The 24,434-nt window shown below is 39.5% G+C and overlaps 1 protein-coding gene across 4 annotated transcripts in view; it reads left to right on the forward strand.

Moving 5' to 3' along the window:
* The window catches only part of LOC117435022 (KAT8 regulatory NSL complex subunit 1), a 70,783-nt gene that overhangs the window by 44,629 nt on the left and 1,720 nt on the right, over positions 1–24,434 (forward strand). For 3 of the 4 annotated variants that reach the window (XM_034057868.2, XM_034057869.3, XM_034057867.3), the window contains 9 exons: positions 12,314–12,426; positions 14,296–14,491; positions 14,620–14,785; positions 15,361–15,543; positions 15,941–16,129; positions 17,150–17,289; positions 18,919–19,040; positions 22,324–22,381; positions 24,090–24,202. In XM_034057868.2, the coding sequence (XP_033913759.2) occupies positions 12,314–12,426; positions 14,296–14,491; positions 14,620–14,785; positions 15,361–15,543; positions 15,941–16,129; positions 17,150–17,289; positions 18,919–19,040; positions 22,324–22,381; positions 24,090–24,202 (1,280 nt within the window). The remainder of the gene's footprint in view (positions 1–12,313; positions 12,427–14,295; positions 14,492–14,619; positions 14,786–15,360; positions 15,544–15,940; positions 16,130–17,149; positions 17,290–18,918; positions 19,041–22,323; positions 22,382–24,089; positions 24,203–24,434) is intronic. The other variant, XM_034057870.3, reaches the window with a different exon arrangement.

Raw genomic sequence — 24,434 nt, forward strand, 5'->3', positions numbered from 1 at the left:
TTTTTAAACAGAAGTAATTGTGATCTGAGATATACTTGATAATTAACAGGAGGCAGTGTGGTCCAGTGGTTAAAGTCCAGGGCTTGTAACCAGAAGGTCACCGGTTGAAATCCCACCTCTGCCACTGATTGACTCAGTGTGTGACCCTGAGCAAGTCACTTAACCTCCTTGTGCTCCATCCTGCGGATGAGATGTTAATTCAATGTCCTATTGTAAGGACATATAATGCACAGTTCACAGCCTACCTCTGTAAAGCGCTTTGTGATGGTGGTCCACTATGAAAGGTGCTATATAAAAAATATATATATATGTATATATAATATGTGTGTGTGTATACTTTTAGTTCTTTTAGTTAAATATTTACAGTAGCATCTTGGAAATGGTGTCCTTTTTTCAGAACACACTGGGGAACATTATAAAGTACTTAAGAAACCGTACAAACTTTTTGCTTTTTTTTCAACACAATGTTATATTGTGTGTGGTCCCCGTCCCCGTCCCCAGTGTTTTTTATTATGTATTCTGCTTAGAGATGCATGTATAAAAACGCGTTATTCTGTGACCCGAGGGACCTTGCAATACTTCATGAAAGTTGTTTTGAAAAATATTGATGTTTGGGCAAAATTACAAGACATTGTTTCACCAGAGTGATTGCAATGACATAATACAGGTTTATTCTCAGGGTCTTTATAACCAATTAATGGACACTACTGGCAATTTATTTTCTCACAATTATTTATAAATAAAATAAGTTATTCATTCCATTATTATCACTAATAAGGAAAAAAAAAAACTTACATGATACATTTAGTTCATGAAATAGAATCTGCTTATCCACTCGTTTCTTGATATTTATAAATGTTGTATAAACTTATGAGACAGAATAAATGTTCCAATATATTTGACTTATAATTATATCAGATTTACAGTTTCCCTTTTTTTCTTTTTTTTTTTAATTTGCTCTAAACAAGTACCGGTGATCTTTTGTTTTGTTTCTGCTTTTGTCTCTGCCGGGCTGCTGTAAACTGTGTCCGCCCTTTCAAACACTAAAGCCCTTCTCAGTGACGTCACACAAAAAAATCAACTATTGGGAAGTGAACGTCAGTCCCTCCCCTATGCATTGGTATGTTTCAAGCCTGTACTGCAAAGTATGGTGGCCCTGTAACTCATCAAAACAAAGTGTTTACATGATCGCCGTCCCAGAAGCCCACTACAGTGTCATCGTGTTAACACAGTCCCAGTCCTTTTTTAAAGGGTTCACTTTTAACTAATGTAAAAAATATTTAATTTTGACTCGCCCAGTGCAAATCCACGGGCTAAAAGTTTGTGTCCTAGCAACGGTCTGACATTGGCTCTGTACCGTACTAGCACTAATAGAAGCACGTAACAGCAGAGTCAGTGGGAGACTTCAAACTGGGCTCTTTAATATGATGCATTGATTCACCAATATGTAATATAAGCTCTGGGAAATTAAGGACGGATGATCAATAATCTGTGAATGGATTAATTGCATCTTTAATTAAAATTGCTGTGGATTGATCCAGAATCATTAAAACTAAAAACTAAGTGAATTTATTAAGCGTCATGTAAGTGTGGTTCAGATTTATGTTAATTTTGCTGGTCTTACTTTTTTTTTTTTATATATATACACACACACACACACACACACACACACACACACACACACACACAGAGAGCAACCTTTAAATTGAGATTGAAATTGAAATTGAACCCACGGCTGTAGCCTGGCATTTTCATTACTGTGGGATGTGCACTACATAACCAACGCCAACAGAGGCAGCTTTTTTTTGTACATGTAGCTTTGAATTGCCTATTTAATTATGAACGTAGTTTGGCAGTATTTAGCATATTGCTTAGTAGTACTGTTGTCAGAATCATAGTTACCCACTGCTATACTTGTGATTGAATAATATATTATCACTCTCCTTAATAGTCTCCAAGAGCAGTCAAGATTAGAAATAGGGGATTTCACAGCCATGTTAACTCTGCAGAATGTGAATTGATTTTATGCTTCAATGTCTTCATGTAAAGAACCCAGACAACGTTGCAGTAGTGCCAAGACTGTGTCATGCTTTCAAAGGGGTTTTTATCATTAAGAGACTATAAATTGCTACAATTGAACCTTACTGTGGTCAATACAAGTGTGCTGTAGCCTTGACAGTGGCTTATACATTGCAGGCTACTGGGATAGATATCCTTCATTTCTCTGGTCTTAACTACTTTGAAGGTTGGATTTCACATTAATAATGAAGCATAAGGGTGACCCAGAATTTATTAATCCAGAGGATGGAGTGTTGTTTTTTTTTTTTTTTTTTTTTTTTTTTTATGTAAGTTGTATGAACGTGTGAGACAAAGATGCTTAAAATTGATCTTCTAATACAATACAATGTGTTTAATGCAATGTAAGCACTTTGTCATGCTTTATGGCAGTCTTAAAGGAAAGTCTTAATTGAGTGTTAAGATTGCTGGCTGAGTCAAAAAACAACTGATGGCTGATTTCTAATGGTTTTGGTTTTAAAGCTGTTCTCAGAACTGTAGTGTTGCTGTCTGCCAGCGAGATGAAATCATGGTGTTCTGCATCATTACCCCACTGTTAATAATGCATTTTTTCAGTGTTTTATTGCCCAGAGCAATGTTTGTTTTGAATCCTGGTTGTTAGTATTCTAATGGATAACTTGTTAGCATGATTTGATATTAAATATTGTCTGCCTAGCATATGTGATTTTGAAGGAATACCTTCAGCAAACATTTTATTTTGGAATTTCAGTACGGCTGAATTGCAAATTTCCATCACAGTGAGCTATTAACATTGTGCTTGGCATCTAAAGTAAATCATGTTAGCTTGCAAATGAGGTGAAATGCATCACCAGTGGCTAGAATAGCACAGTGGTAGCAATTTTAACTAGGCGAGAATGATTCAAGATCATGGAGTTGTCTTTGAAGCTAGCATTGAGCAAATCCCTTTTTATCAATAATGCACTTTTAAAGTTAAGACAAAAAGCAAAGCATAATAAATGATGTAACTCTTGCCTTGGATGCTGTGGTATTGGGTATGGTTTTCTTATATGATTAAATGAAAGAACCATTTGCAAAATAATTAAGTAATAGACGATTAAGAATTTGCATGCAGTACAAGGACAGGTTCAGCATTTCAGCTTGCCCCAGGCTTTGACTGCATAATGTGCATGTTGATAAGTTATAAAACTGATCACCTGTCAAGTTGTTCACAAGGGATTAAGAGAAAAAGATCTGATTTCATGAAACCCCAAGAAATTGATGTTAAAAGACATCAGGAAACATGCAAGGTCTATAATGTGACTATCTGAGAAAGTACTTTATTTAGAAAATGTGCACTTACACTCTTGTGTGTTTCTTCTCCGTTTTCATCTCAAAAAAGCTAAGTTACTGAGGAGCCAGCTGATCATAGCTTAAATGCTTAACATTACTTGCCAATAAATTAAACAACTAGCGCTGAATTTACTTGGCAGTTTTCTATTGTTTATTGCTTGTGTTCTCTGTATTTTTAGCGCCTACAGGAAATGGTAATGTAAAACCACTTTCATTAATTAGTCAAGACGGGCTGGTCAGGTCAAACGTCACAGGTGCTACATCCACTCACATCACGCAGTCCATGTGTGGTAGCTTCCAAAGTGTTCCCCTCAGGTCAGACTCGCTGAATCTGCATGCGACTGAGCTCGCCTTCTCCCCCTGCCCCAGCCCCTGTGTGTGTGTTTAGTGATGGGATTGCATCTGTGCAGGAGTCTTCAAAGTAACAGAGCAGGTTAAGATCGTTGTGTTAGAATTAAAGGGGAACACAAACGCATTTTTTTTTGTTCTATAAAAAAAACACTAAAAAATGTTCGTTCTTATTCTGATTTGACATAAAAATATAAATATTGGATTTTGTATGACTCCTTTCTGGGTTACAAATAGCATTATAGAAGGTTTCTTTCCAGCAAGGAAATAGATTGTGAAATCTGACTTGACGCCACAGAACGAACTCGGTGGCGGGAAAGATGGCGAATATTGTTGAAAACACGTTGACGAGAAGCTGTGATTTCACTGACTGTACTTCTACAGCAGTTAATGAAAATGATGAGTGTAATGGGGAGGGCAGTTTTCTTGATGACAGTGGGCTCGTTGTTGGTGTGTGTGTGTGGCAAACAGCCATATCAGTTTGAGCCGTATGAAACCGAAAGCAATGCATCTGACAAAAGCGAGTCGGACATCGATGAAGGCGATCGCCTACATAACACTTGGTAAGGTAAAGATTGGTAAGTTTTTTTTTTTTTGTTTTTTTTTGTTTTTTTTTCTTTAAATTTTATTTGTATTAATACTACAACATGTATAAACTAACTGCATACCAATTGATCTGAAGTAATCGTTTTTTATTAAATGTGATTAAAAAACACAACTACGGTACATTCAATCCCAGGTGCACTGCTGTTGCACACTTCTTGAGCAAGGTAGCCTACAGCACCGAGTTGGATTGTTCAGTTTGTAAAAAAAAAAAAAAAAAGCTGTATAAATTGGTACAAATCTAAGTCGCTTTGGATAAAACCCTTCCTATTACGATGGATTATTATTATTATTATTATTATTATTATTATTATTATTATTATTATTTAGTTTAATTGTTATGTTTGTTAAATGTCTTTCTTTTAAATACTCTTGTTATAGGCTTGGTACTTTTCAACATTTAATTCTGTTCCCTCTCCCTCCCTTTGAAACTAACTAGCATTGTTAATCCATGTCTGTTTAATTAAATCAAGGCTATCTGGCGATGTCGAAACAATTTCCGTTCTTTTTCTTTTCTAGCTATATAAAGATAATTGATTGCTTTACACTCATGGTGAAAAGGACGCAGTCACTGCACTGCACTCTGCACTGAATAATCACATATTTTGAGAGACAAACCTCTTTTTAAACTTCGCAAATAACACAAATGCATAAATAAAAAAGTGGTGGTAATAAATGATGCATTTCCATTAAAATGGTACATTTTACATTGCAAGCAGGTGATACAGTGCGCTGTAACCTGTTACTTTAGAGAGATTAGCTGTGCCACTTTGTTTCTGTGCGTGATTCTTGGAGTGAAAATACCTTCTCACTCAGTGCAATCCGTTGAGGTTAAAAAGTAAGACGAAAATCTGATTGCAAGTTACAGGAGGCAACCTTGAAAAACCAAAATGCTTCTGTTTACTTTAAAATAGTATACTAAAAGTTCAATTGTAATTGGAGTAGCTGTGGCATCATTCATTTCCTGTAACACCTGTAAGATATAGCTATATTTATAGTATGTAATGTGGCATACCAGTATCATAAATTAATCTCATGTGCTGACTGTAGCACAAGCAGTTTGAAGTATTTTAATGGCTTATGTAATTATTATTATTATTATTATTATTATTATTAACAGTGGTAGATCTATTTCAGTTTTAAATACAAATTTGTACTTCTGCTTGTTTGTTTTCTAACATTTTGCATACTGTGTCCTTATCTAATAATATTAATATAATATACGTGCCGGGTCTGCTGACAAATATTGTAAATAAACACATATTCAAAAAAATTAACAAAATAAAAATGAATATAGGCTACAATAATTGATATATAATATTTAAAGTACAGATTACATAAATATACATAAAGCAAGGGGCAACATGACACTGTTGCTCACTGTTTTATTCTCTCTTTTGAAATGCTGATCTTCCATCTGGTAACCGTTTCTTTAATTTGGGGATCGAAGTGAATACTGTGGAAAAACTGGGGTCCAGGTTCTTACTGTCTTCATCTTCGTGGGTCAAAGAAACGGCAGCTGAGGCCAGTAAATCTAACGGTGACGTATAAGCAGGCATACCCGCAGACAAGCCCTCACTGGTATTGAAATCAGACCCGCTCAGCCCACCGTGTTTTGTCGAGAGGCTCACACATTTATTGTGAGATTTGTCTTGATTTCACTACCATTGATGCCTTCTTTGGTCTAACTGTGGGATACGCATCGACTCTCAGTCAAGGCTGGATACCACAGGACCTAGCAATCGCTGTTTTGTAGCACTGTTCCTCAAAATGGGCTGAACTCAAGTGCGACCATTTTGTCGGCATCCTCCAGAAGGCGCTCGTTTTCTGGACAAATGCTGTCCACACCCTGGCAACCTTTGGGTCCTTTGGCCACTTGTGCAGTTTAAATCTGCCTTCGTTTGTGTTGCTACAACCACCTGCGACACATCAACGGGGCACAATGATAAATTTTAATTAGCTGTCTCTCACACGCTCTACACCGTGAAAACCAATGGTAACAGTCAGAAGTACGAAAATCCATTCACTCTGACGTCATCAAGCCGATTTGGTAACGGAAATACCCGAGTGTGAAATGTAATTATTTTTTTTTTTACCTCTAAATGAACCATTTCTTAATCCTAAATTTGAAAACAACTTATCAAGTCTGTTTTTAGATGTATGAAAGAGTAGTTGGCGTAAAGTTAGGTAGAGGTGTTTGGGTTCCCCTTTTGAATACTGTATCGACCGAGCTACAAATACAATGCCTTCTGCTGTTTGTTTGGCAATGAGATGACACCCTGCAAAACTTCAAACAAAGTCTGCATTTATTCAGCTAAACTACCCTGGAGTAAAAATGAAGAAACAACCAAGATCGTACCCTAGTGAGCAGGTATTCAGTAATGCTAGATTGTTAGCAAGTGCCAGTCATCGATTAGAATGTGGACACTATCCATGTTACTTAACACAATTCAGATATAAGCCGTGGACAACACTGTTGTTAAACTGCCGTGGACAGTGAAAAATTATCTTGATTTGGTTGTTACTCTGACTTGTTATGGATTTAAACAACTGTTCTTTTTCTTTCTTTATTTTTTTTGGATTTTGCTTTGACCCCCACTGGTACACTTTTTTACCCTTTCATTACTTCGATAAATTGATGCATCTGCTTTTTTGAAGAATGATATCGATAGTGAAAAATTAGGCAACGGCCCATCCTTACACAGGAGTCAAACTTGCTTTACTTGAAATTCTTTAACTCAAATTTTTTTTTTTTTTTTTGCCAATCCCCAAGTCTAACACATGTATTACTTTAATAAGGGAGACAGCGTCCCCTTATCTTCCATCATAGTAGTTTTTAATCTGATAACTCAAAGTTTCAAATATATACTTTTAAAGTGAAACGAAAGCACGATGCACGCAAGGCGCATTGTGTTTACGTATTATTTAACCCCAGTAGTTGACCCCCCTGAATGTGTTAAACACCGTATAGTACAATAAAAGTAGCCTACAGACCAAGATAATCCAGCACATTATCATTGGATTGAGTGCTAGTATTTTGTTTGTTGCTTTAACCAGCAGGCTACAGTACTGTATAGAAAATTGCAAACACTACTTTTTACTAAACAAAATTGAACTTGTAGAGACTAGAGAAGAAAAATAAAGAAATTGCAGAAGAATTTGGCTATGATCCTAGCAAATTGCCATTAGGTTTTCTACATGGGGCAAACAAATGTGGAAAAGAAATGTCCACAGGCAGGTGTTCATAAACACCTTGATGTCGTTTTGTTAAGATGGTTTGTGCATGTCTGGTCAAATAACATACCGGTCAACAGCCCCTTGTTAATGTCTAAAGCGGAGGACGTGGCCAAAGGACTTGGCCTTCAGGAATGGGTTTGTAGCATTGGTTGGCTGGACAGGTTTAAAAAGCACCACAATATCGTTTTCAAAAAGGTTTGTGGTGGCAAGTGCAGCTGTGAGCACTGCAGAAACAGACAATTGGATCGAGGAAGTCCAGCCAAGGATTTTGGAAGGCTGCTGCCTGCAGGATGTTTTTAATGCAGATGAGACTGGAATGTTTTGGAGATTGCTCCCAGACAAAACTATGGCTTTCAAGGGAGAGGCCTGTCATGGGGGCAAGAAATTGAAAGAGCGCTTAACAGGGAGGATGTGTGCAAACATGGATGGTAATTGGAATATTTCAGAAACCGTGGTGTTTCTACGGGTATCAAGTACTAGTGGAGTGTTGATTTAATCAGGGAACTCTTCACTGTGTGGCTCTGGGAGTTTGACAGGAAAATGCACAGAGAGAACAGGGAAGTTGTTTTGTGTTTGTGGACAATTGCCCTGCTCACGCTGAGGTCACTAACCTGAAGGCAACCAAACTCGTTTTTCTGCCACCCAGCACGACATCAAAGCTGCAACCCTGTGACCAGGGCATCATGTGTAATTTGAAATGCCACTACAGAAGAATGATTATGAAGCAGCTTGCGAGATTTATAGATGCTGGCAGAAAGGCATCAGAGTTTACAATTTCATTGTTGGAGGCTATGACAACACTCAGAGATGCCTGGTGCTGTGTTACCCAGCAGACAATAGCCAATAGATTTTTTTTTTTTTTGGCGATGCCAGCGAACTTGAAACAGATCACTGATGATGAGTTGTGCAAGCTTACAGCACTGAAAGACAGAAATGTTATTGTCATACTTTGCAAGTGATTGTTAGTGTGGATACCGATGTAGTGGTGGCAGAAGAGGAAATCCTCTGTACCGTACAGCATCAGGAAACTTGAGATGACAGCATTGATGGCTGCGGTGAGCCTCCAGAAACTGCAAGTTTCAGTGCTGCTCATTCCACACTGACATCTTTAAAAACAGAACTTTAAAGACATCTTGTTTATGCAACATGAACGTTATTCAGAGAACACTTAGTGTCACTTTGATGGGAAGACTTGAAAAACGTGTTAAACTGCGTTTCACAGAGTCAAGAGCGAAAACATCTATCCTGGACTTCTACACTAAAATATAGGGTCATTGGCGAAATATGAGAGCGCCCTTACCGTACTGTGTTGTTGTTTATTTATTTGGCAGACACCTTTTATCCAAGGCGACTCTTGTGTTACAAAGCAATACAAGGTTACAATGCAAGGACAATATTTAAATACAATAAGTTTCTACAGTAAGTGCAAGTTTCTATTACTAAACACAGTACAAGATGTAACAAGTTAGGGTGCAAAACAATGTTGCTAGAAAAATGTAGAAAGGGATACTTTTTTGTAGTAAGTGATGTGCAAGCTAAAAGTTGTAGGCAAATTTGTTGCAAACAATTATCAAAGGACTGTTGATTTTGTAGACACAACATTATTTCATAGAATAAATCAGCCAATGAAAGTGATGTAGAAAGTCATGTGACCAGCTGCTTCGCTGGCGAAAAAAAATTAGAAAGATAGCATAGAAAATGAATGCAGAGCTGGTGGGATATTGTGAGGGAGATTCTCCTTTTTTTTCTTCTCTTAGGTGATATAGACAAGTAAATAAGTGTTAATCTGTCCATTCCTGGTAGTTAATGAACAATTTGTCAGTTAATGCCACGAGATGTACTTTTAAACATAATGTGTTTGACATAGTCAACCTCACGTAAATGAGAACGCATACTGTTCTGCACTCTGTTCTGACAGCTAAACCCCCGTTCTGCTGATACAGGTCAATCAATATTTATTTTATATAGCGCCTTTCATAGTGGACCACCATCACAAAGCGCTTTACAAGATAGTGAGGAACAATGCATAATACATTAAATACAGTGAAATACACGGCATAGTAAAAATACAGTAAAAATCAATGCATAATACATTAAATACAGTGAAATACACGGCATAGTAAAAATACAGTAAAAATCAATGCAAATACATTACATACAGGGTATAGTACATTAAATACAGCAGTAAAAAATGCAAATACATTAAATATAGGCACAATACATTCAATAAAAGGCTAGGATGTGAATTCTAAACATTGTGGATTGCGTGTGTCAAGCAGAATTAAATGAATAAGATGGAGTGAAAAACCTGAAATTTAGCATTTTAGACAACAGCTAATAACAGATATCCGGCTGAGAGAGCATTAAAAGCAAGAGAGAACAAGTGGGTCTTGAGAGTCGATTTGAAGCGAGCGAATGTGGAAGCTGCACGCAATAAAGCTGGGAGAGTGTTCCAGAGAGCTGGGGCCATGAAGCTAAAAGAGCTCTCTGAGTGTGGCGCGCTTTTGCTTGGGTATAAACAAGCAGGCCTGGTATCATAATTGCAATTGCTGCAAGTTTTGCTAAAGCAGGAAAGATGTAGCAATAGTTCTCAGTAAAAACCCTGCAGGCCTCATCCATGGTCTTAAAACCATGATTTTTGAGCATGTGTTTCACTTGTCCAAATTCCTGTCTGCGAGTCAACAGGTAAGATGCTCCGATACAGATTACTAAGTCACTCTTAATACCAGGGGCGTGCTCAGTGCTGCATGGGATACCGAGACCTCCGCTGCTTTTGTTTATGTAAAAGAGGATGCAGGGAGCAGTGGAACCATTTTTACATGTTTCATCGCATAAAAGTACTTGATATAAACAAAATTATTGGATAGGGATGAAAAGGGGATCTGTTGTCTTTTACATCTGTGTTTTAGAAACGCAATGCTATTATTTTTTTGTGTTTTTATTAAAGTGTCCTGTGTAACACGGAATTTTGCATAAACATGACCTCTGAAATGCGGTGTCAACTTTATGTACAATTTCGGGAATCAACAAAACAACCTTTAACTTGAACTGCTATTTGGCATCTGTTGTTTTGTAGTTAATTCATTGGGGTAAAGTAAGGCCTACACAACGTATTCTTTACTCTTGGGATATTTTTTTACTTTGTTACTGTAACATCTTGCTGTAAAACACAGGCACAAACACACACCACGTCACTCTGCTCCTGCTGCTATGCTGTCTCTGCCTGTATTCTGAGCAATATAATGGCTTATATTACTTTTTGAAAACAAAATATTTAAGTTCTGAGCGAATATCTGAACATGAAATTCCTGTTTTCGTCCCAGCACTAATTTAATATTGCACAGCACTTTAAGGTCAGCAATGGAAAAATGCTATATAAAACTGAGCATTATTATTAAATTACTGTAGGAATATGCTATTTTGGTAACCGCTGTTAGACATGAAAGCTCCGGGTGAGTTGTACTGCTGATAAGTAACTTTTTTAGGTCCCTGTGAAATTCGACGTAAACAGACTCCTCTGTATCTTTATTAAAATGAACTAGATTTAGTTACCTATTCTTGGGAGATTTATTCTTTATAGAAATGCATACTGTATTGTACGCATAGCTGCTAACCAGTTTGTCTGTTCCTAAAGTTGGTGGTACAGTAAACTATAGCAACACATTTAACTCTTCGCGGTCCATTTATTCAGCGCCTGTCTGATGCGTCAGGTCCAATTTATTTTCAGACGCGCTGTTTGTTTTACATGTGATGTTTTAAAAGTAATTTTATTCAAAGTCTATTTATCACATACGTCTTCATAGTGCATACTGATAAATCATCTCCTGATCACTCGTTTTATCCTCTCCTCAATAATGCGATCCAAGTCATTATTTTATTACTATAACATCTAAAAAAGCTTGACAAATTTCTGATATTCTTTGAGCGCTGGATGCGGGAGCAGCTATCTTGTTTGTTTATGTCCGTGTTATGTCTGTGGTGCCGGGGCTGTGTGTTGCTCAGACCTGCCCCTTTTTTTCTTTTTCCTTCGGCTTCTCTCGCCTCCTATCGGTCTCACTCGGCTGTTGAAAGGTTTTTCTCGGCTTTTTCCAGATAAAAAAATGACTAGAGACCTGTGCTTGACGTCTTTTTTGATGATGTTGGACCGGAAAGGGAAAATTGTAGTGTCGGACCTGGTACGACATAGGACCACAAAGGGTTAACAGTATCTTACTGATTTGAAGAGTGCACACGGCCTTGACAAAAAGCAAACAAAAAAAAAACATGCGCTATCGCAAAAAAAAAAAAAAAAAAGGGAAGTCCTTATTTGAGATTGGGGATACAATCTTGAACTGTAAAAACTCATTTCCAAGAGTTGCTTTTCTTATCATTTTGTTGCAGTTTTACATAATTGTTTCTTTTTTAGGTTCACAATTACTTGTTTTTACAACATCTTTTAGGAGAAGGGATTTCACCACCACATCTTCAAATTTCTCACTTGAAAAGAGGTTACACAACCCTGGGATTGCCACACCCTAAAAGCTCATATGAGAAGTTCTAGATGACGCTGCAACTGAACACTGGCCCTCTTCCCAGCCCATAGAAACTGAGAAATTGTCTTATTCACAGAATCTCCCCATTTAATGTGGGGAGATTCATAACGCTTTGGTATCATGTCATCTAGCATACCCTGGGAGTTTACATTTCTTGTTTGAACACCATAACCATGTTTTTGATATTGACAGAAGTGATCTTCTTTTCTCTCCTCTTTCCCTTCTAGGACTACCAGTGCTCAGAAACCATAGAAAACACGCCCTCCCTTCCAAGCCTTGCAGACGCGGTCCCCTTGAAAGCGTGCGTCACAGGCAGGCCAGTCAATGGAGTTGTCAATAGGTACTTTAATTTGTTCTACTGTACTGTTGTGTGTAAAGGCTACTGTATATGTATAATTTCCAAAGCTACCATAAACCTCTGTCAAAATCATAATTTATTGTGTATTTTGAGCTTATCCAAGACTACTTGAATCTTCTCCCTATCTGGACTGTGTTCACCTGTCTCTTACAATGACAACACATGGGAGGGGAGCTGGTCTAGATTAACTACTGCCACCCCTAACAGGGATAACTAACACCTCAACTGTGAACCATCAAATTAGTGAGATGGTTTGATGTCGTTCCCCCTCACTCCTGCTGAGTATCTAACACCAAGTAAGGGACAAATCTCACTTTTCAGTGACACCGATGTGTCGATGGGAAGACCACGGCCAAACCATTGGTCATCAAACAAGGCCGAACAACAAGAGTGTTAAGAATAAATACAGACGATAAGGTCATTCAAAGAGCAGTGCTTGATGATGCTGTGAAACCAATGTGGCGAAAATAAAAATGCATTGCAATAGCTTTTAATAATGTTCAGATTTAGTCCATATGTCCAATAGTCCAATGTTTTGTTCTTATCCATTCTTGGGTGCTTTTAGCTGTGTGTTTTGGGTCATTATCCTGTTGGAGGACCCATGACCTGCGACTGAGACAGAGCTTTCTGACACTGGGCAGTACGTTTCGCTCCAGAATGCCTTGATAGTCTTGAGATTTCATTGTGCCCTGCACAGATTCAAGGCACCCTGTGCCAGGCGCAGCAAAGCAGCCCCAAAACATAACCGAGCCTCCTCCATGTTTCACTGTAGGTATGGTGTTCTTTTCTTTGAAAGCTTCATTTTTTCGTCTGTGAACATAGAGCTGATGTGACTTGCCAAAAAGCTCCAGTTTTGACTCATCTGTCCAAAGGACATTCTCCCAGAAGGATTGTGGCTTGTCAATATGCATTTTAGCAAATTCCAGTCTGACTTTTTTATGTTTTTCTTTCAAAAGTGGAGTCCTCCTGGGTCTTCTTCCATGGAGCCCACTTTCGCTCAAAAAGCGACGGATGGTGCGATCAGAAACTGACGTACCTTCACCTTGGAGTTCAGCTTGTATCTCTTTGGCAGTTATCCTTGGTTCTTTTTCTACCATTCGCACTATCCTTCTGTTCAATCTGGGGTCGATTTTCCTCTTGCGGCCGCGCCCAGGGAGGTTGGCTACAGTTCCATGGACCTTAAACTTAATAATATTTGCAACTGTTGTCACAGGAACATCAAGCTGCTTGGAGATGGTCTTGTAGCCTTTACCTTTACCATGCTTGTCTATTATTTTCTTTCTGATCTCCTCAGACAACTCTCTCCTTTGCTTTCTCTGGTCCATGTTCAGTGTGGTGCACACAATGATACCAAACATCACAGCGACTACTTTTCTCCATTTAAATAGGCTGAATGACTGATTACAAGATTGGAGACATGTGTGATACTAATTAAAGAAACTAATTAGTTTGAAATATCACTATAATCCAATTATTTATTATCTTTTCTAAGGGGTACCAACAAATGTGTCCAGGCCATTTTAGAATATCTTTGTAGAATAAGTAATAATTCATCTCTTTTCACAGCTTCTTTGCTTTATTCTATGACATACCAAAGGCATGCAAGTATACATGATAAAATAGCTTTTAATTTCATCACTTTTCAGGAGGAATGAAGCATTATTTCAATGATCTGTAAGGGTACCAACAAATTTGAGCATGTCTGTACATTCATTGGGTGGAAAGATAAACCATTACCATCTTTTAAAAACTTGTTCTGGTCAAATTCATTCATATTATGCTGTACACGTCGGTAAAATGACTTCAGTTTTTTTATTTTTATTTGTAAATCCATTTTAAATCTCTCCTCAGTCTCCACCCTGGTCTGTCTGATCCTGGTTCTCCGGACAGCTCCGACACAGAGGAGTTGCTGAACAAGAAGCAGCGCATAAACCTGCCCCCCACGCCTCCAGACAGCACTGGTGCTGCAGCCCGCACACGCCCCATACTGAGCTGCAGGAAGCGAAGACTGGTCCGCCCCAGCAGCGTCATGACTCTCAACAGAAAGGTGAGCGAGAAGGGATTACTGCTGAGAGGGCTTGCTTTTATTCCAGGAACACTTCGACTAATTTTACTCCGTTTCTTATCTTCCGCTTCTTTTAATATCCATGTACCTTTTTTGGTTTTGCTTTGTAGGTTCATAAAAGCTCAGTGAGTCGAGGCAGCTGCGACATCAACCCTTCGTGTGTCATGTGTGGTAATCGGGCGTCCCCCTCCACAGAGTTTCAGTACGAGGCCCCACTTCTAGAAAGGCTCTCCCTGTTCGACCCCTGCATTCACCCCATCCTCTCATTCCCCGATGGTAAGGATCCTTCCAGATTCTGTAATGTTGCGTAGGAGTTTAGGAGTGCTCTGCTGTTTTCTCAGTAATGGTACCGAGTTGCCTTCCTTAGCTTAAACACACCAGTGATAATTACGCATGTACCTTAACCATCCATTTTAAAATTATGAAGGAATGCACTATTTATGTTACTGAGGGAATGTATGGTATAGGCCATCTGCCTAACAATTTGACATACATGAACTGTTTTTGTGTTTTTTATATGTTACTACATTTTGAATGCAATGCGATACAGGGCTTAATTGTCTGTAATGTATGGATTACGTAAGCTTACATATTTGTCATTTTCATTAAAATGAAAATGTCAAAAGGACACTGGAATGTTGCTTTCTTCTCAGATCAGTTTGTTACAAGACAGACTTGTAGTTGTATTCTGTGCCTTAAACTGCATATCTGGTCAAAGGACTACATCTAGTGGTTGACCAGAAGAATTAAAATAATTTAAGAATTCAGTGATTTCTCCAGGAAGTATTTTTACATTCACACTACAGAACATGACTAATGTGCAATGTCTCGCTTGTTTTGACATGCTTTAGATGTTTCCATGAACCTGCACTTCCAGAGGACTTTGAAATCACACTGGCAAAATAAACCGCTGGAGAAAATCAAACCCCCGAAAAAGCTCTCCCTCAAACACAAAATATCCATGACCAGCAGACTGCCAGACCCCCCTTCCAAAGACAAACACAAACTTTCAAACTCTCTTCTTGCAGCAGTCCGTAAGTTTGTTTTTCTGTGAGAAATTTGTTAGATGCCACTTTTTCTTTTCTGGTTTAAGGCAAGCCTTTAGAAAAACTTAGACAATAACTTAAAACAATCTCTCATTGTTTTAACTTCAAGATCAAGGTGAATGCATTTTTTTTTTTTTAGGCCCATATGTATATCACACTTAAGTGTTCAATCATGATGAAACTTGCTTTGGACATTGCCTGGAGGGGAAAAAAGTCCTGGCTGTTTTGTCTTTATGTACATATGTATGTCCCACCTCCAATTTTACATATATCTCGTTAATTTATTTTAATCAGTAACCTGTATCTTTGAAAAGGTAAAAATAATGTGCCTGCTTTTTGGACCAGAATACATCACAAGTGTACCTTGTTTGTTTCTCTGCTATAGGACTCTCGCACCACAAAATACGTCCTGAAAAGATCCACAGGCAGCACCTTGACAATGTACTGACTGTTTCACAACTGGAGAGGACACCAGTGTGCAAACCAGAGCGAACACAGACACTGACTCCCACCTCCTACGATAAAAGCCACAGCAAGAAAAGGCAAAGGGAACACTCCATCGAGAGGACAGAAGGTGAGGACCTAACCCTATTACAACGCAAATCCCCAATCACTAGGGCTGTCGCTTCCTTGGGGCTAGTTGCATTACTTCTTTGTTTCACAAATCTATTTATAGAAGCCCATGCTACTACCTGCTTCTGTCCACAGCTGCTACAGTTGTTCCACATCTCTTGCTTTTAGTGTCAAGTGACAAATATAACTAGGCTGGTGATTCAGGCCAGCCACCTCATGGGTTAGAAATAGTCACTGTTGAATAGTGTCAGGACACAACCATGGTATCTTGTTGCTGTTGCAATTGGTCCTTGGTGACCGTGAAGTCCCTCTCTTGTGCTTTTTAGTACTTTGTTTTATTTCTCTACCTCATCTGATGCTCAGAATAAAAACTTAAGGGCTTTTTTGTTAACGTTAGGATTCTCTTACCAATATTTGATTTCCGTGATCTGCAAGTCATTTAGACCTTCATTTCTGTATTGCATTATCTCTTTAGATATAGACGGAGATGCAAGCATTATTAAACTGTACGTACATTTCCCCAAAATAATTATAATTTAATTTTCCATTTGTTTGGGAGCATAAAATGTACAGTAAATATACTCTCTAGGAAGAATTTTCTTTAAATAATATCTCCACAAATCTAAGAAGACTGCTGATTGATTTTTAGCTTAGACTCAAGCACTGTTATTTCATTTTGAATTTTTTACTTTGTTGCAGTTAATACTATGCTTGTCATGTTAATGTGTGAGCTGGCAAACATGCCAATGCTTGTCCACAAGTTATCGGGGTGGTACTCTGGAGTGGTGTGTGTTTTTTTTTTTTTTTTGTTTTGTTTTTTTTAAGGGCAATGGGAATAACTAATATAGGTAAAAAAGAAAATGGCACTCCCTAACTTTTTTTTAAATTTTTTTAAATTTTTTTTTAGTAAGTGGGGTAGTTTATCCTTGAGTCCTTTGTACAAGGTGTTTATAAACAACAGACTTCATGTTTCTTGCAGAAGTTTACTATGTTAAATTATTTTTGTCTTTTTTCCACCCAGCAGCCCCAAGTTACTTCATGGACACTGGAAGTCCATGGTCTTCACTGGTGGGTCTGCACACGCCCACCCACAGTCCTCTGATGAGACAGCTCTCCACATCCTCTGAGAGCTCCACACCGATAGCTACCAACAGCACACCGGTGAGAGCATTTACCTCCCTTTTGACATTGTGTAACACAAACAGCAGGGAGTGAAATAACCTACTGCACCGGTGGCAATTGCCGCAGTGCCTAAGACACTTGCTGCAATGCCTCTCAAATTGAAAAAATAAAATAAAAAAAAGCAATACACTGTGTATGAACTGGCCCGAGAAGCTCACTGGCCATTCCACCAGCGGTCAGGCGACCTTCATGGGTTTCGTTTCAAGGTGCATCAATCCAGGAGATATGTAGTGCAGCAGTTTGGGCTCTATTTCTAGTGTGTGTGTTTTTTTTTTTTTTCAAAGCCACATTGTTTGTTCAGGTTATACAGTTACAGCAGTTAGCAAACTACAGTTGCGCAGACACTGCAGACCGAACAACTCATTTGACCACTATAGTTATTACACAGCCATGGGTAAATCTTCAGCCAGTTTACCTGCAAATCTATCTTTTTTTAAAATTTATTTATATATAACTTTCCCTTCACTGACATTGCTTATTTGTGCTGTTGTATCACTAAGGCTGTATTTTTTCATGGTAAGCATAGAATTCTCGATTTCTATGAATTAGAACCAGTGCCGTGTAATAATAATATCCAATTCTCCGTGAAAATCTCAATTTCTGAAAGAACACTATTTTTAGCATTTAAAAATGCATTGATTTAAACGTTTGCTTCACCAGCAGACATGTTATATGAAATCCAGTTGAACTTGTTAACCCTAAGTTTATGAAACGCATGGCATAGAGGGTTTTTAAAAAAGCTTTAATTAGAGGACACTATTTAGTTCTTAACTGGCTGACCGAGTTTAGTAAAAATACCCTGCATATTTCTTTTTTGCCAAATTACCCTTTGTGTGTTTTTTCATTATGGAAGTTTGTTTATAAATTTGATATTTTTATACTATTTTATTTTTACAACGGAAAAGTGACCAATACTTTATTTTTATAATAATCTGTGTGTGAATCACTCAGAAAACACTGATTTGTATTTGTTTGAATTAACATTATCAACATAATAGTCTCTCTGCATTTCTTTTTTGTTGTTTTATGAATAAGTATGAAATCGCCTTGGTGCCCTTGGGTTTGATTTATATTTTGCCTTTTTACCCCTGAATTTTCAACGAAGGCAACATTGCCTTGCCCTTCACTACATTAACTTAATGCCCTGAAACAGAATGGGTTTGTTTTTACACTTGAAGCAGCAATTTGAATTTAAAATTCTGAAGTTGTAAAATCTGTTATGCTTTCCTGTACCCTGATATACTGACTCTAGATTTTATTTGAAAAAATAAAAAAAATATATGGTGATCCAGCCAGATTTGTTCTGTATCCCATGCACACAAAAGAGTTTGGTTTGTTTGAAGTCTGTGACCTGGTGTGGCATCCCCAGACTTAGGACAAGACTTAAAAAGCAGAAAGTAGTTGCTGTATAAATATTACATTTATTCTTTTACAGCATGTTCCAATTTTCCGTTAAACCTAATATTTTATTAAATGAATACTCAACCTCAAATACCAAGTGAAATATCTGAAATTGCCATTTAACCAGTAGCCTTTGTCATTATCTGTTTCAACATCTTGATTTCCATCAATGTTTTCTTGACTAGCTTTTCTGTTTTAATTTCACAGCAGCCAGTGCGGAGGCGAAGAGGAGAAAGTTCATTTGATATTAACAATATTGTTATTCCAATGTCTGTTGCTGCCACAACTCGAGTTGAGAAACTCCAGTACAAGGAAATCCTCACGCCAAGGTAAAAAAAAAAAAAGATTTATTTATTGAGAGAGGCAGGTAGGCAGGCACGGGTAGAAAATCCGGAACTGGGTACCTGGTGTGAAAAATACCCGGGTAATGATTAAAAAAAAAACAAAAAAAAAACTATATAGTACACATACATTTAGTCCCTTTGGATGTGTAGACTTGTGTATCCTTTTTAACTACTGAAAACATTGAAATATTATTATTATTATTATTATTATTATTATTATTAACGTCTCTGTATGAATACAGTTATTAACGTTAAATGCACTTCATGCTGTGTGATTCTTTGCAACATCTATTGCCATATTCCGCTGCTGTTTTAAAACATGGCACCCAGCATAGGAGCCTTGTGTGGAATTTCTTCTCTAGAGCAGGAGAAATTTCATTCAAAGGAGGAAGCACAAATATTTATTTAACCCAAAACCAAAATAGGTAAACGTTTCGTAAGTTTGAGTAATTTCTCATACTGATTTTAATTTTGTACCTACGCATTTTGGAGTGCATGCTTTCCCTTTTCAAGTATGAGATGTATTGTATTGCATTACACAATACTATTACACCCGATTCAACTGAACACTGCGTCCAAAGCTGCATCTTACACCCGCGACGTCAGCAGCCTGTCTCTGCCCCCACAGGAGACAAAACTGTGTGCAGGATGGCGCTCTGCGCCATTTTCTATTTGAGCCTTTCAGCTATACATACAGAGTGACTCGGCATTTGAGAGAATGAAAATTCGCTGTCTTCAACCAGAAGCAGTCAAATAAGCCTGTCTTATTTTATTTCTGCTTGTTTTTCCCCTTGGGTAAACTGTTGAAGCAAAAAATGGTTTAAATTTGTGTTTTTCATTGCGAGTGTTTTCTTGGCCTTCTGGCCAGCGACAGCGACGGGCTTGCCTGCTCCTGCACCCCACAGATCGGTGACACAGTATTATTAATATTATTTATTCTCTCTTTTTCTACCTTAACTCCCCGCTGACTCGGGAGCGGCAAAGATGAACACATGCTGTCCCCCCCGAGGCGTGTCAGCCAAGCACTTTTTTTCACACTGCAGACTCACAGTGAAGCCACCTCAAAACTACATCATCGGGTGACAACACAGCTCTGGGCAGCTTACAGGCAAGCCCGCAGGCGCTCGGTCAGACTACAGGGGGTCGCTGGTTGCGCGGTTTGCCGAGGACACCCTGGCTGACCTAAGCCCCCCCCCCCCCACCAGGGCGGCGCTCGGACAGTTGTGCACCACCCCCTGGGAGCTCCTGTCTAGGGTCGGCAATAGAATAGCCTGGACTCCAACCGGCGACCTCCAGGCTATAGGGCGCATCCTGCAGTCCGCAGGCGGATAGTGCTCTAGTCAGAAAAACGACAGCACAGAGGCAGAAGCCCCTCGTAGTCTTCAGCATCGACCCCATTCCCAGAGCGACCCGGCCATTAAGACAGAGGGATTGCATTGTGGGAAGCCATCTCAGCCCAGAGCCAGATCTTGAAGGCACTGGCTGAGGTGCGCCCAGTTCAACTCTCCCCTGCTCCCCCTGTGGTGCAAGTGGCTGTTGCAGGGCAAGAGTGGGTGCAGGATGACTCTGTCCCTCGCTGCCTCTGGAACTTCAGAGGAGCTAGAGGAAGCTTAACTGGAGGAGGACGAGCCACTAGCGCCTCTCCCCTTCTCCGCAGAGCTCCCGGTTTTATTGAAAAGAGGCACCACAGCACTGGAAGTCCATAACACTGAGGAGTTGGGCTTTGGCCACTTTCCTCCTGTCACAGCATCTACTGCCTAACAAACAGTGCAAGGTCATGGAGGTAATGTAAAAAAAAAAAAAAAAAAGGCCTATGCAGCAGAAGCTTTTCGGGAGTGGTTACGTTTTCTGTCTCCAACCCTCAAGATGCCCTGGTGGTGCTCCAAAAGGTGAAGACCCTGTTACAAAGAAGGGCTATTCAGGTAATAGACCCCTCCGACCTGGAGTCAGGGTTTTATTCCAGGTACTTCCTGGTGCTGAAAAGGGACGGCAGCCTACAGCCCATTCTCGACCTCAGACAGCTCAATTTGTTCTTGAGGCGCAGGAAGTTCAAGATACTGACAATGAAACAGCTCTTGCGGTCTGTCAGACCGGGCAACTGGTTCACTACAGTGGACCTGGAAGATGCCTACTTCCATGTCCCGATAAGACCCGGCCACAGGAAATATCTGCGGTTCTCCTTTCAAGGGACTGCTTAAGAGTTCCATGTTGTGTTGTGCTGTTCTGCTTTTCTCTAGCCCCTCGCACCTTTTCGAAGTGTATGAAGGCTATCCTGGCCCCTCCTGAGGCTACGAGGCATCAGAGTGCTCAACTACTTGGACGACTGGCTCATATGTGCCGAGTCTCCAGCACAGGCAGTAGCACATGGGAGGTCGTCACCTTCCAGTGGCTTCTGGGCCTAATGGCAGCAGCATCCCAGACCCTTCCATTGGGTCTTCTCTGCATGCGCCCTCTCCAAGCGTGGTTCAATCGCAGGGTGAATCATCCCCTCTTGCAACCACATCTTCGGCTGCCAGTGTCCACTGTATGGAGGCCCTCTCATGGTGGAAACAGCCAGCTCACCTGTATCTGTAGTATGATTTTATCCGAGGCCCGTGCCTCATAGCTGGCTACGGGCTTGGTATTGAAGCCACACGGTTATGGGTTTGTGTTCTCACTGACATAAACCAACAGGATGGTCTGTTTTCTTTACGATTTAGTTACTGAGAAGAATAGTCGTCGTCGTTGTGTGTTTGCCGCCCAGAGACCTGTGCTTACAACTGTATTACTGTATTGCCGTATTTTCTACATTCTTTAAATTCTCAGATTAATAACTGGAAACCCGGGTAGTAAAAAGAGACCTGGGTAGCGTCGGGTAATTTAAAACCCAACGGGTAGCCGGGTTTTCGGGTACCCGTGCCGGCCTCTAATGTGAGCAAAAATGTGAACGTTGACCATGATGGGGGAAGGTGTTTTAGAATCCCAAATCAAATGTGTGCTGTCTTCCCTATTTGCTATGACTATCGGTATGAATATAAGTTGCATTTTTAGTTTCTATTTTAGTGCTAGACATTTCAGAAATTGCATTCAATTAAGGACATACTGTACAAATGCATGTGTTTCCAATAACTTGCTTTCAGATTTGTAGTTTACTATACTTGACAAATTTAATCTGTAAGTAAACAGATGCACCCTTACATTCTCACAACCTTATCATTTTATTTATTGCTTAATAGTTTGAGATTGTTTCATCTACATGTTATATTTGTGATTTTATTTTTTTTTGTAGTTGGCGAGAAGTGGATATTTGTGCACAACCAATAGCAGAAGAGGATGACAATGTGGAGGTAAATGTGGAGTGGAGGATATATATATATAATGTGTGTGTATTTATATGTACAGTACTGTGCAAAAGTTTTAGGCAGGTGTGAAAAAATGCTGTAAAGTAAGAATGCTTTCAAAAATAGACATGTTAATAGATTATCAATTAACTAAATGCAAAGTGAGTGAACAGAAGAAAAATCTAAATCAAATACATATTTGGTGTGACCACCCTTTGCCTTCAAAACAGCATCAATTCTTCTAGGTACACTTGCACAAAGTCAGGGATTTTGTAGGCATATAGTCAGGTGTATGATTAAACAATTATACCAAACAGGTGCTAATGATCATCAATTCAATAACTGAAACAGAAACAGCTGTGTAGGAGGAATAAAACTGGGTGAGGAACAGCCAAACTCAGCTAACAAGGTGAGGTTGCTGAAGACAGTTTACTGTCAAAAGTCATACACCATGGCAAGACTGAGCACAGCAACAAGACAGTAGAGAGACCTTGCATCAGCAAGGTCTCTCCCAGGCAGAAATTAAGGCAGACGGGTTTCCAGATGTGCTGTCCAAGCTCTTTTGAAGAAGCACAAAGAAACGGGCAACGTTGAGGACCGTAGATGCAGTGGTCAGCCAAGGAAACTTACTGCAGCAGATGAAAGACACATCATGCTTACTTCCCTTCGCAATCGGAAGATGTCCAGCAGTGCCATCAACTCAGAATTGGCAGAAAACAGTGGGACCCTGGTACACCCATCTACTGTCCGGAGAAGTCTGGTCAGAAGTGGCCTTCATGGAAGACTTGCGGCCAAAAAGCCATACCTCCGATGTGGAAACAAGGCCAAGCGACTCAACTATGCACAAAAACACAGGAACTGGGGTGCAGAAAAATGGCAGCAGGTGCTCTGGACTGATGAGTCAAAATTTGAAATATTTGGCTGTAGCAGAAGGCAGTTTGTTCGCCGAAGGGATGGAGAGCGGTACACGAATGAGTGTCTGCAGGCAACAGTGAAGCATGGTGGAGGTTCCTTGCAAGTTTGGGGCTGCATTTCTACAAATGGAGTTGGGGATTTGGTCAGAATTAATGGTCTCCTCAATGCTGAGAAGTACAGGCAGATACTTATCCTTCATGCAATACCATCAGGGAGGCATCTGATTGGCCCCAAATTTATTCTGCAGCATGACAACGACCCCAAACATACAGCGAAAGTCATTAAGAACTATCTTCAGCGTAAAGAAGAACAAGGAGTCCTGGAAGTGATGGTATGGCCCCCACAGAGCCCTGATCTCAACATCATCGAGTCTGTCTGGGATTACATGAAGAGAGAGAAGCAACTGAGGCTGCCTAAATCCACAGAAGGACTGTGGTTAGTTCTCCAAGATGTTTGGGCCAACCTACCTGCCGAGTTCCTTGAAAAAAATGTGTGCAAGTGTACCTAGAAGAATTGATGCTGTTTTGAAGGCATTTTGTTAATTGATAAATATAAACTATTAACATGTGTCTTTTTGAAAGCATTCTTACTTTACAGCATTTTTTCACACCTGCCTAAAACTTTATATATATACGCGCAATCCTTAAATATATATTATAAATCCACTCATTAAAATGTGTGCATGCATATCGGAGTTAAGAACCATTCAGTGGATGCATCTTGTGCTGTTGTGTGATGTTTGCTTCAGAACAAACGTTTATTCTAATGGGTCTGCCTTTTATAACTTTCTCCTTTTCAGATTGAAGACCTGTCGGATGCTGAATTTGCCGTCCAGCATTTAAAATGCGAAGACCTGGAGCGCTCCAGGTGGACGTGGACTGCGACTGCTGCAGCACAGCGACGGGGGAGCAGGTACGTTCATCCGCAGGGCCTTCGAAACCTCCTGCAGTCAGACCCTGGGCTCTGAGGAGCTTCAAGTAACAAGAATCGTATCTAGAGAGATCGAAAAGGAAAACCTATCTCTTGTTGTTGCTCATTGCATTTAAGTGTTCATGTACTACCCAAGGCCTGTTAATTATTTAAAAAAGATTGTTAGCAGCATTGGTGAGGTATGACTGTTTAGCTGTCACGCAAGGATCTTTTT

This window comes from Acipenser ruthenus, chromosome 28 (genome assembly GCF_902713425.1).
Source record: "Acipenser ruthenus chromosome 28, fAciRut3.2 maternal haplotype, whole genome shotgun sequence".
Lineage (NCBI taxonomy): Eukaryota > Metazoa > Chordata > Actinopteri > Acipenseriformes > Acipenseridae > Acipenser > Acipenser ruthenus.